The sequence below is a fragment of the Schistocerca nitens genome, chromosome 5 (assembly GCF_023898315.1).
Source record: "Schistocerca nitens isolate TAMUIC-IGC-003100 chromosome 5, iqSchNite1.1, whole genome shotgun sequence".
Taxonomy (NCBI): domain Eukaryota; kingdom Metazoa; phylum Arthropoda; class Insecta; order Orthoptera; family Acrididae; genus Schistocerca; species Schistocerca nitens.
Window position 1 is genome coordinate 236,125,573 of NC_064618.1, and position 13,947 is coordinate 236,139,519.

The window sequence follows — 13,947 nt, forward strand, 5'->3', positions numbered from 1 at the left end:
CGTACGGAGGATTGCAGACAGTCGTTTTCCAATTCTTACATTTACCAATGGAACAGGAAAAGAAATGACTAGTATTGGTACAACGCACCGTACGTAGCCTTGTGGTGTACGTGTGTGGATGTGGGTGGAGATATGAATCCGATGAACCTGAAGGACTGAGGTTAGAAACTAACAGGGTTCTCCTTTTTGTATTTGGTCATCAGTCTACTGACTGGTCTGATGCGGCCCGCCACGAATTCCTTTCCTGTGCTAAACTCTTCATCTCAGAGTAGCACTTGCAACCTACGTCCTCTATTATTTGCTTGACGTATTCTCTGTCTTCCTCTACAGTTTTTGCCCTCTACAGCTCCCTCTAGTACCATGGAAGTCATTCCCTCATGTCTTAGCAGATTTCCTATCATCCTGTCCCTTCTCCTTATCAGTGTTTTCCACATATTCCTTTCCTCTCCCATTCAGCATACAACCTCCTCATTCCTTACCTTATCAGTCCACCTAATTTTCAACTTTCGTCTATAGAACCACATCTCAAATGCTTCGATTCTCTTCTGTTCCGGTTTTCCCACAGTCCATGTTTCACTACCATACAATGCTGTACTCCAGACGTACATCCTCAGAAATTTCTTCCTCAAATTAAGGCCGGTATTTGATATTAGTAGACTTCTCTTGGCCAGAAATGCCTTTTTTGCATAGCGAGTCTGCTTTTGATGTCCTCCTTGCTCCGTCCATCATTGGTTTACTGCCTAGGTAGCAGAATTCCTTAACTTCATTGACTTCGTGACCATCAATCCTGATGTTAAGTTTCTCGCTGTTCTCATTTCTACTACTTCTCATTACCTTCGTCTTTCTCCGATTTACTCTCAAACCATACTGTGTACTCATTAGACTGTTCATTCCGTTCAGCAGATCATTTAATTCTTCTTCACTTTCACTCAGGATAGCAATGTCATCAGCGAATCGTATCATTGATATCCTTTCACCTTGTATTTTAATTCCACTCCTGAACCTTTCTTTTATTTCCATCATTGCTTCCTCGATGTACAGATTGAAGAGTAGGGGCGAAAGGCTACAGCCTTGTCTTACACCCTTCTTAATACGAGCACTTCGTTCTTGATCGTCCACTCTTATTATTCCCTCTTGGTTGTTGTACATATTGTATATGACCCGTCTCTCCCTATAGCATACCCCTACTTTTTCAGAATCTCGAACAGCTTGCACCATTTTATATTGTCGAACGCTTTTTCCAGGTCGACAAATCCTATGAAAGTGTTTTGATTTTTCTTTAGCCTTGTTTCCATTATTAGCCGTAACGTCAGAATTGCCTCTCTCGTCCCTTTACTTTTCCTAAAGCCAAACTGATCGTCACCTAGCGCATTCAAAATTTTCTTTTCCATTCTTCTGTATATTATTCTTGTAAGCAGCTTCAATGCATGAGCTGTTAAGCTGATTGTGCGATAATTCTGCACTTGTCAGCTCTTGCCGTCTTCGGAATTGTGTGGATGATACTTTTCCGAAAGTCAGATGGTATGTCGCCAGACTCATATATTCTACACACCAACGTGAATAGTCGTTTTGTTGCCACTTCCCCCAATGATTTTAGAAATTCTGATGGAATGTTATCTATGCGTTCTGCCTTATTTGACCGTAAGTCCTCCAAAGCTCTTTTAAATTCCAATTCTAATACTGGATCCCCTATCTCTTCTAAATCGACTCCTGTTTCTTCTTCTATCACATCAGACAAATATTTACCATCATAGAGGCTTTCAATGCATTCTTTCCACCTATCTGCTCTCTCCTCCGCATTTAACAGTGGAATTCCCGTTGCACTCTTAATGTTACCACCGATTCTTTTAATGTCACCAAAGGTTGTTTTGACTTTGCTGTATGCTTAGGCTGTCCTTCCGACAATCATATCTTTTTCGATGTCTTCACATTTTTCCTGCAGCCATTTCGTCTTAGCTTCCCTGCACTTCCTATTTATTTCATTCCTCAGCGACTTGTATTTCTGTATTCCTGATTTTCCCGGAACATGTTTGTACTTTCTCCTTTCATCAATCAACTGAAGTATTTCTTCTGTTACCCATGGTTTGTTCGCAGCTACCTTCTTTGTACCTATGTTTTCCTTCCCAACTTCTGTTATGACCCTTTTTAGAGATGTCCATTCCTCTTCAACTGTACTGCCTACTGCGCTATTCCTTATTGCTGTATCTATAGCGTTAGAGAACTTCAAACGTATCTCGTCATTCCTTAGTACTTCCGTATCCCACTTCTTTGCATATTGATTCTTCCTGACTAATGTCTTGAACTTCAGCCTACTCTTCATAACTACTATATTGTGATCTGAGTCTATATCTGCTCCTGGGTACGCCTTACATTCCAGTATCTGATTTCGGAATCTCTGTCTGACCATGACGTAATCTAATTGAAATCTTCCCGTATCTCCCGGCCTTTACCAAGTATACCTCCTCTTCTTGTGATTCTTGAACAGGGTATTCGCTATTACTAGCTTTTTCTTCTACTCCTTCCCCTACAACTGCATTCCAGTCGCCCATGACTATTAGATTTTCGTCCCCCTATACATACTGCATTACCCTTTCAATATCCTCATACACTTCCTCTATCTGTCCATCTTCAGCTTGCGACGTCGGCATGTATACCTGAACTATCGTTGCCCGTGTTGGTCTTTTGTCGATTCTGATTAGAACAACCCGGTCACTGAACTGTTCGCAGTAACACACCCTCTGACCTACCTTCCTATTCATAACGAATCCTACACCTGTTATACCATTTTCTGCTGCTGTTGATATTACCCGATACTCATCAGACCAGAAATCCTTGTCTTCCTTCCACTTCACTTCACTGACCTCTACTATATCTAGATTGAGCCTTTGCATTTCCTTTTCAGATTTTCTAGTTTCCCTACCACGTTCAAGCTTCTGACATTCCACGCCCCGACTCGTAGAACGTTATCCTTTCGTTGATTATTCAATCTTTTTCTCATGGTAACCTCCCCCTTGGCAGTCCCCTCCCGGAGATCCGAATGGGGGACTATTCCGGAATCTTTTGCCAATGGAGAGATCATCATGACACTTCTTCAATTACAGGCCACATGTCCTGTGGATACACGTTACGTGTCTTTAATGCAGTGGTTTCCATTGTCTTCTGCATTCTCATATCGTTGATCATTGCTGATTCTTCCGCCTTTAGGGGCAATTTCCCACCCCTAGGACAAGAGAGTGCCCTGAAGCTCTATCCGCTCCTCCGCCCTCTTTGACAAGGCCGTTGGCAGAATGAGGCTGACTTCTTATGCTGGAAGTCTTCGGCCGCCAATGCTGATTATTTATCAAAATTTAGGCAGTGGAGGGGATCGAACCCGGGACCGAAGACGTTTTGATTATGAATCAAAGACGCTACCCCCCTTTTTTTTCCTTTTGTTCGGTATTGTTCGTTGCATTTGGTCTGCGCGGACGTCACAAGACATCCGTTCAAGTTGATCGTTGATTCCTTTACTCAGTTTTTTATTAACCTCTAGACCACGGTTTCTCCTATTAGAACTATAAAATAACTGGTGATGGCGAAAGCAAAATACTATGGCAATGGCCAGGAGAAGCATTTCTGTAAAAGAGAAATTGGTCGGCATCCAATTTTATTTAAGTGATCTACTGATACTACGGAATTATATTCTCCTGAAGATATATGACCTTAAGTTTACCTTCGATAAGGATAGAAGCTGAATAATGAATTACAATTTGTGCTACAGGTGGCCCTTGCACCCAGGTCCCCTCCTCACTAGGCGGATGTGCTGACCACTACACCTCCGTAGCATCGTGGATACCACAGCTGCACAGACAATCCATTGCCCTCCTGAAGTTTGTGTTAGGGAGGGCGCTAGAGTGGAGTAGTCTGTGCAGCTGTGGTGGCACCAGTGCTATGGTGTTATAGTGGTTAGCACTTCTGCCTAGCAAGTAGGAGACCTGGGTTCAAGCGCCAGCTGTGGTACATGTTTTAATTCATTCTTCAGCTTATGTCCTTACCGAAGATAAATTGAGGTTTTAGGAAGTCTTTTCTGGAGGTACTTGTCTGGAGTGTAGCACTGGATGGAAATCAAATGTGAAAAAGTAGAAGCTTTTGAATTGTGGGGCTAAAAAAGAATGCTGAAGATCAGATATGTAGATCGAGTAAGTAATGATGACATACTGAATGTAATCGGCGATAAAAGAGTTCTGTGGCACAGTTTGACTAAAAGAAGGGATAGTTTGGTAGGAAATATACTTGGGCACGAAGAAATCGTCAGTTTGGTAGTTGAGGGAAGTATGAGGGGAGACCAAGGCTGAACACGGTAAGTAGGTGCAAATGAATGTAGGCTGCATTAGTTATTCAGAGATTAAGAGCGTTGCGCAGGACAGAGTAGTGTGGAGAGATACATCAGATCAGTCTTTGGACTGCAGACGGAAACAACAACAGAATGAGCGCGCGTCGTATGCGGAGCACTGACCTGGAGGCGCTCCAGCGTGGCGCGGACCTCGGCGCGCGTCTTGACGGACGGCACGTGCACCAGTGAGAGCGAGCCCATCAGCGGCTCGCAGCCCGGCGCAGTCACGCGGAACCTGGACACACAGAGACAGCACAGCTCTGAGACGCTGCCCACTGCTCTTGAGCGGATGTACTGCACAATCAGTAACATTACCAGATGCCAAGTTCGTTTTGTTTGCCGATGATACAAACAGTGCAATAAATAGCAAATCAAGTGTAGTCTTACAAAGATCAGCTAATAAAATATTTGTGGACATTAATCACTGGTTCCTAGCCAATTCCTTGTCACTAAACTTTGAAAAAACACACTACATGCAGTTCAGAACTTGTAAGGGGTGACCCACGAGTATATGTCTAACATACGATGACAAGAAGATAGAAGAAGTGGACAGTGTTAAATTCTTGGGATTACAGCTAGATAATAAATTCAACTAGGAGCACACCACAGAACTGCTGAAGCGTCTTAACGAATCTCTGTTTGCAATGCGAATTTTGTCAGACATAGGGGATATAAACATGAAAAAGCTGGTATACTATGCTTACTATCATTCCATAATGTCATATGGGATTATTTTTTTGGGTAATTCATCAAGCCAAGCTAAAGTTTTCCGGGCACAAAAACGTGCAGTAGGAGTTATATGTGGGGTGAACTCAAGAACATCCTGCAGAAACCTGTTTAGGGAACTTGGGATACTAACTACTGCTTCCCAATATATTTATTCCTTAATGAAATTTGTCATTAAAAATATATCACTTTTGCAAAGCAACAGCTCAATTCATGGAATCAATACTAGAAATAAGAATAATATTCACAAGGATTTAAAGTCACTTAGTCTTGTACAAAAAGGTGTGCATTATTCAGGAACACACATTTTCAATAACTTGCCAGCAGCCATAAAAAGCTTAACAACCAATGAAATTCAGTTTATATATAACTGCATTGATGAATTTCTCAGTAAAACCAACTGATTTGTATATATATAATTATACACTCCTGGAAATTGAAATAAGAACACCGTGAATTCATTGTCCCAGGAAGGGGAAACTTTATTGACACATTCCTGGGGTCAGATACATCACATGATCACACTGACAGAACCACAGGCACATAGACACAGGCAACAGAGCATGCACAATGTCGGCACTAGTACAGTGTATATCCACCTTTCGCAGCAATGCAGGCTGCTATTCTCCCATGGAGACGATCGTAGAGATGCTGGATGTAGTCCTGTGGAACGGCTTGCCATGCCATTTCCACCTGGCGCCTCAGTTGGACCAGCGTTCGTGCTGGACGTGCAGACCGCGTGAGACGACGCTTCATCCAGTCCCAAACATGCTCAATGGGGGACAGATCCGGAGATCTTGCTGGCCAGGGTAGTTGACTTACACCTTCTAGAGCACGTTGGGTGGCACGGGATACATGCGGACGTGCATTGTCCTGTTGGAACAGCAAGTTCCCTTGCCGGTCTAGGAATGGTAGAACGATGGGTTCGATGACGGTTTGGATGTACCGTGCACTATTCAGTGTCCCCTCGACGATCACCAGTGGTGTACGGCCAGTGTAGGAGATCGCTCCCCACACCATGATGCCGGGTGTTGGCCGTGTGTGCCTCGGTCGTATGCAGTCCTGATTGTGGCGCTCACCTGCACGGCGCCAAACACGCATACGACCATCATTGGCACCAAGGCAGAAGCGACTCTCATCGCTGAAGACGACACGTCTCCATTCGTCCCTCCATTCACGCCTGTCGCGACACCACTGGAGGCGGGCTGCACGATGTTGGGGCGTGAGCGGAAGACGGCCTAACGGTGTGCGGGACCGTAGCCCAGTTTCATGGAGACGGTTGCGAATGGTCCTCGCCGATACCCCAGGAGCAACAGTGTCCCTAATTTGCTGGGAAGTGGCGGTGCGCTCCCCTACGGCACTGCGTAGGATCCTACGGTCTTGGCGTGCATCCGTGCGTCGCTGCGGTGCGGTCCCAGGTCGACGGGCACGTGCACCTTCCGCCGACCACTGGCGACAACATCGATGTACTGTGGAGACCTCACGCCCCACGTGTTGAGCAATTCGGCGGTACGTCCACCCGGCCTCCCGCATGCCCACTATACGCCCTCGCTCAAAGTCCGTCACATGCACATACGGTTCACGTCCACGCTGTCGCGGCATGCTACCAGTGTTAAAGACTGCGATGGAGCTCCGTATGCCACGGCAAACTGGCTGACACTGACGGCGGCGGTGCACAAATGCTGCGCAGCTAACGCCATTCGACGGCCAACACCGCGGTTCCTGGTGTGTCCGCTGTGCCGTGCGTGTGATCATTGCTTGTACAGCCCTCTCGCAGTGTCCGGAGCAAGTATGGTGGGTCTGACACACCGGTGTCAATGTGTTCTTTTTTCCATTTCATGGAGTGTATATGTATAATAACTTCTGCACAATTTCAGTGCAGCAATTTGTTCATTGTAAGCATGTGTGTGTGTGTGTGTGTGTGTGTGTGTGTGTGTGTGTGTGTGTGTAAGTACAATATAACTTCTGCACCATTTCAGTGCAGTAATGTGTTCATTGTAAATAAGTATTATAGTAGTTGTATTACATGTTTATTACCTTGTAAATAAATAAAAAAATCTTTTTAATTTTAAATTTAGTGCATTAGTATTTGTAAAATGGCTCTTTCATATAGTGTTAATTAAAAAATGATGATCATTCCACTTGGGACCTGTGGAATTGTACATTAGCTTATTTGTTTTAGTTGTAAATATTTGTCATGTTTTGTTGTTTCTCTGACATGTTCCACATCCTGGAGGACCGCCTCACTACGGACCAATTAGAATGAAAGTAAATCTAATCTAATCTCTAATCTAATTCCATAACAACTGACCACCCAGAGGCGTAAGTGGAGTAAACGGAGTAATCTGGTGCATTGAAGGCTCAGTTCAACACTGTGACACATATCCACGACTATTCAAGTTCGTTCGATGTTGCACATCTCTCGCTTCGACCGTTCACTGATTCTATTCAGATTCTTTTTTCACTCTTCAGTGCATCTTCTTCCTGTTTCCACGCTTGATCTTTCATATGGATATGGTGTCTGTTCTTTCGGACACGTCCGAAAGAACACACACCGTTGATGACCGGCAGCCGTCTACAACGAAATTAGAATTGTATATTAATCCCTTCAGCTGCTGACGGGCGTTGATATATATCAACGGGGACAGGTGAAAAGGTGTGCCCCGACCGGGACTCGAACCTAGGATCTCCTGCTTACAAGGCAGACGCTCTGTCTATCTGAGTCATCGAAGGCACAGAGGATAGTGCGACTGCAGAGACTATCCCGCTCACGCCTCCCGCGAGACCCACATTCACACCTTGTATGTCCACACACTACATTCGTAGTGTCCCACCCCAACATATTCATTACTCGTGGAAGACATTATTACCAAATCCCGTAAGAGGTCGAGGAATATGTGTGAATCCTCATAGAAGAAGGAGGTCATGGCCGGTATTGCCAGAACTAAATACTTATATGGATATGGTGTCTGTTCTTTCGGAACCGGCGGAAGTTCCGAGTGCAAATCTCCTTCGTGCCCCATACCTTTTTTCACAAAATTATGAATTACCCGCCCGGTATGAATGAGATTTTCACTCTACAACGGAGTGTGCACCGATATGAAACTTCCTGTCAGATTAAAACAGTGCGCCGGACCATGAATCGAACTCGGGACCTTTGCCTTGCGGGCAAGTGCTCTACTTTTTTTAAATTTTTTTTGCAGACCTCATTTTGTTCGTTATTGTCCGTCGCGGACGTCCCATGACACCTCTTCAAGTTTACAGTTGATCCATTCACTCAGGTCTTTTGTTACAGAGGGCAACTACTCCTCTGACGGAAAAAGCTGAGCTACAGTGTCGGCTGCCATCTGAGCTACCCAAAAACGAGCAGGTAGATCACTTGCACGCGAAAGGCAAAGGTCCCGAGTTCGAGTCTCGGTCCAGCACACAGTTTTAATCTGCCAGGAAGTTTCATACCCTTCCTGTCACTGACGTGTCCGTTCGCTGTATCAAAATTTGTGTCTGTATTGTGGTGTAATGTCCATTTGGAACAGCGAGGTTTAAGGAAGGGGAATCCAGTCGTACGTAGCTCCAATTCGTTTTACACAAGTACCACGTGTTAGGACTCTTGCGTTCCGTTCTGGAATTTCTGACTCTTGAATTCCTTTGTCGTAACACAGTTCACACCCGTTTATTTGATATTTTCGTTTCTGTGAGAGGTCTATGCTGCATCTCGACTGCGTCACTAATCAACACAATTAATTGCGACGGTAATACACTCCTGGAAATGGAAAAAAGAACACATTGACACCGGTGTGTCAGACCCACCATACTTGCTCCGGACACTGCGAGAGGGCTGTACAAGCAATGATCACACGCACGGCACAGCGGACACACCAGGAACCGTGGTGTTGGCCGTCGAATGGCGCTAGCTGCGCAGCATTTGTGCACCGCCGCCGTCAGTGTCAGCCAGTTTGCCGTGGCATACGGAGCTCCATCGCAGTCTTTAACACTGGTAGCATGCCGCGACAGCGTGGACGTGAACCGTATGTGCAGTTGACGGACTTTGAGCGAGTGCGTATAGTGGGCATGCGGGAGGCCGGATGGACGTACCGCCGAATTGCTCAACACGTGGGGCGTGAGGTCTCCACAGTACATCGATGTTGTCGCCAGTGGTCGGCGGAAGGTGCACGTGCCCGTCGACCTGGGACCGGACCGCAGCGACGCACGGATGCACGCCAAGACCGTAGGATCCTACGCAGTGCCGTAGGGGAGCGCACCGCCACTTCCCAGCAAATTAGGGACACTGTTGCTCCTGGGGTATCGGCGAGGACCATTCGCAACCGTCTCCATGAAGCTGAGCTACGGTCCCGCACACCGTTAGGCCGTCTTCCGCTCACGCCCCAACATCGTGCAGCCCGCCTCCACTGGTGTCGCGACAGGCGTGTCGTCTTCAGCGATGAGAGTCGCTTCTGCCTTGGTGCCAATGATGGTCGTATGCGTGTTTGGCGCCGTGCAGGTGAGCGCCACAATCAGGACTGCATACGACCGAGGCACACAGGGCCAACACCCGGCATCATGGTGTGGGGAGCGATCTCCTACACTGGCCGTACACCACTGGTGATCGTCGAGGGGACACTGAATAGTGCACGGTACATCCAAACCGTCATCGAACCCATCGTTCTACCATTCCTAGACCGGCAAGGGAACTTGCTGTTCCAACAGGACAATGCACGTCCGCATGTATCCCGTGCCACCCAACGTGCTCTAGAAGGTGTAAGTCAACTACCCTGGCCAGCAAGATCTCCGGATCTGTCCCCCATTGAGCATGTTTGGGACTGGATGAAGCGTCGTCTCACGCGGTCTGCACGTCCAGCACGAACGCTGGTCCAACTGAGGCGCCAGGTGGAAATGGCATGGCAAGCCGTTCCACAGGACTACATCCAGCATCTCTACGATCGTCTCCATGGGAGAATAGCAGCCTGCATTGCTGCGAAAGGTGGATATACACTGTACTAGTGCCGACATTGTGCATGCTCTGTTGCCTGTGTCTATGTGCCTGTGGTTCTGTCAGTGTGATCATGTGATGTATCTGACCCCAGGAATGTGTCAATAAAGTTTCCCCTTCCTGGGACAATGAATTCACGGTGTTCTTATTTCAATTTCCAGGAGTGTATTATTCCTATTATATTTTGACTGGTTATTTTTGTTGATATTCAACAGAATTTTTTTCCTGTTTCAGATTTCAAATTTGTTTGTGTCTAATATTATTTGTTTTACGTAGAAATAGGTCTTTCTTATATTCCACTGCTTTATTTTCTAAGTCATTATTGGATACATGCCACATTTAATTACATAAGGATATGATTTCGAATAATCAACTTTCACTTTCATAAGCATTCTAATAATACGAAAATGTTTACTTTGAGTACTTACCTTTTTAATTATATGAGTAAACTAACCGCAGAATTTAGTGCGTAAGCATCTATTCTCAGGGAAATAATAACTTTTCTGTGCCTCTTATCTTGTGGTATAGGAAGTATGCATTCTCACATCAGAAATGAATAAAATGGTAATTTTAGAGTGTGCTACATTCCCCCCGCCATTCTCTCCCCACATCCGCCACCTGTTGGTAATTTTCTGGGGACGCCCAAGTGTCACAGCGTGCATTTCATTCAGATGCACAAGAGATTTGAGAAAACTGTGGGAACACAAGATAGAACACCTTTAGCGTTAGCCAACGATGTGGGCGAACTCGACATAAAATTTTGCGGTCCGTCACTTGTGCTCGGGTCAGCTGTCTTTCGCACAGTTCAAGTATTTTATTTCGATTTTCATTGCCAATTTACAATGCGTGCGGCTCTCTTTGGCCTATACCGTCCGTAAATGATTTACTGTTGTCGAAAGCCATTCATCCTACGACAAAATGACACTCCGAAAGGCCAGCAATTCATTCTCGTTCGAATTCTGTAGCTTGCTCATAAGCTGCCCTTTTAGACGTTAGATTCGACCAGGCATAGTGGTCTTTTATTCAAGCTGCCAACTGCACGACAGCAAAACACAAAATGCGACACTCCTCTATAGCCCGTTCATTGCCGACAATGTATGCCCAACAGTCGTTCAAACTGCTCCGTCCAGCATACAAGCTTGCTGTCGCTCCGTAATTCTAAATATTTTCACGTCACACTACGCTTTGAATTTCCCTTAAACATTGTGTTCGTACACGTTTCCTTAATGGTATTCCAATTTGCAGAAACAATAATGCTTTTGCGGGAAGCAGCTAGGTATCAAACTGTACGCAGCTATTGTACAAAATGTTGTTAGCGACATTACAGCTACAGTGTTAATTGTGACACGCCACAACATTTGCCGTTCAGGTGAAAACCACCAAATTGCAACAACGCTCCACTTTCTCTTTGTTTCGGCAGGAAACTGTGTATGAAGGCACTAAACTGGTTGCCTGTGCTTATTAACGCAATTAATCTGTAATTATTCTCTGGACATACACTCAGTTTTATATCTTTGGAAATAAAGGCTAGTCATTAGCCACAAGTGATAAGGAGAAAGTTAACACTCCTTTTGTAAGGCCCTAAGTTACCGTAGCTGCTAACTTGTTTGATGGAGTTCGTGTTGCTGTCATCAAAACAGATACAGCCACTCGAGCATCAATAAATCAATTTACATCACAACAATACTTGGACTGAGTACGTAACACTACTCTAAGCAAAACAAAACAAAAAATAATTGAAATAATGACCAGATAGAAAGTCGCAGAGAACAGGACATATGTCCTTCATTAATCAATTTTTAGAACTATGACAAACGACGTCATAAAGTGCGCACCTAACGATATTAATAGCTCGTAAATATTAGGTTCAGGATGGGACGAAAAAAAGAAAACTTGAATCTCTGGAAAAACATCCCATCCGACAATGTCTTATGATATTATCTAGTGGTTTTCTGACAACTGATTAACTATTTGACTTCTGTTTTTCTACGCTTCTTTCCCGAGTGGATAAACAACACGTCCGACCATTACTTATTAGAGTGCTCAAGGTATATGAGTTAGGGTAGCTACCGTTTATCAGTGGACAGTACCAATGTTTTCGAAAACGATGGGGTCGAAAAATTACTTTCTGTTCAAGGATAACAAGGTAGCATTTAAATTAAACTGTTTTTCTCTTTTTTACCAAGAAAATAACACAAGTGTGACTTGGATCAAGTGTGAGATAACAGATGTAGGTCTACATTCGGAAATGTGTCAACCGCAGCTGCCATATTACGCGAACGAATAATGTTCGGCCAAACAAATAATGAAAGTGACACGAGGTAAAACGATCTAAATTATCTCTTGTGACAAGACCTGTCACAACATATACTGGATCCGAGGTTTAAACTTAATTTTGACCATGTATGACGTTTCAGTCATTGTTTCCAGACCTGCAGTAAATGAAACTCTTGCTTTTCAGAACTAAGCGACATGACCCGTCGGAAAGAAGATTAGATCCGTTATACGTGAAAAGTCAAATGTCCCAGACCGCTACACATTTTTTTCATTTTTTTCGAGCAAAACGGTTTGATTTGCACCACTCGAGCGTAAATCATGGACCAGTCCACCCTTCAAGTCACAAACATTTCCCCAAGTCCAGCTATATTACATGGTCTCAAGGCAATATGTATGCTCCACTGTATAAAATATAATCTTCATACATCCATATTTAAATTGGATGATAGTGGAACATCAGCTGGTATAATTTTTATTAAAAATGAAACTCCTCCAGCGGTACGTAAGATTTCATATTTATTTGGCTATTAGTTTCGACGTTGCGTCAACGCCATCTTCAGGCCCGTACACCTTGATGATATCAATTATGTGTGGCTGAATACTAGAGACCAATACGTGTTCTACATAAGCTGCTGCCACAAAAGCACCCATCTTCACTTCACTAACCAACAATTATTTTTGTTTTTGTTTTATAACTCAAATATCATCACCGGAAATCCATACCTACCCAATAAACCCTTTCGTTGTCCCACCTGCAACCTGCAAAGAATTTCTAGAATGGAATACTACGCCTTGACACCATCTGCAGTGAAATGAACAGCTTAAAGGAAAAATAACTGGCAGTAAATCGTGTTTTTTTCTTGTTTTCGTTTTTTTGTTTTGAAACATAGGACAATATGTGACATTTATTGACATATGTGAGAGAGCTTGTGAATCGGTATCTCGAAGGTGGAAATGAATATTAAATCGAGGTAATGATAATGCATTCCACGAAGACTGAAGCAGACAATCGTAAATGTGATTCCACAAACTGTAAAAATACTTTATACACCAATAACGCAGAACCGCCGTTTCGTATGACATGAGTGATTTCCTATTAAAAAATTATGTGTAAGAGTATGTAGTAAACGTATATGCTACTGTTCTCAGTGTTTCTTGCGTTATTTTTTATTTCTCTTTTTTGCGTCCTACCGGAACTGTAATACTGACTTCATCTCTTACGAAATTAATATGACATCAGTGCAATGTTTTGAAGAAATCAGCCTGGAAGAAAATAAGATCCAGTATCTACTTGAGTGATAAAACGATCCAAGCAATTTTATTTCCTACGCAAATAAATTTTTTCTCATGTTGGAAGCATCAACAGCCTGTACCATCTGTTTCGCTTTTCACTTGTCTGGAATACACGTAAAGCTCCGTTTGTTTTCATCCACGGCACGATACAGCTGTCCTCATCACTAAGCACAGAGTTCACTCGGCAGGAATGTACTCTGGTGCAGCAGTTGTAAAATCAATTGTAGAGCAACTGATGAGTTGGTTAAAGAAGAGAGATCTCAGAGTAACAACTTAGGTAATTGAGGTTAACAAC

The 13,947-nt window shown here is 44.1% G+C and overlaps 1 protein-coding gene across 1 annotated transcript in view; it reads right to left on the bottom strand.

Annotated features, from left to right (window-relative positions):
* LOC126260360 (chondroitin sulfate proteoglycan 4) overlaps window positions 1-13,947 on the bottom strand; it is a 577,728-nt gene that overhangs the window by 183,417 nt on the left and 380,364 nt on the right. Inside the window, exon 11 of the mRNA XM_049957687.1 lies at window positions 4,493-4,604. Within this exon, the coding sequence (XP_049813644.1) occupies window positions 4,493-4,604 (112 nt within the window). The remainder of the gene's footprint in view (window positions 1-4,492; window positions 4,605-13,947) is intronic.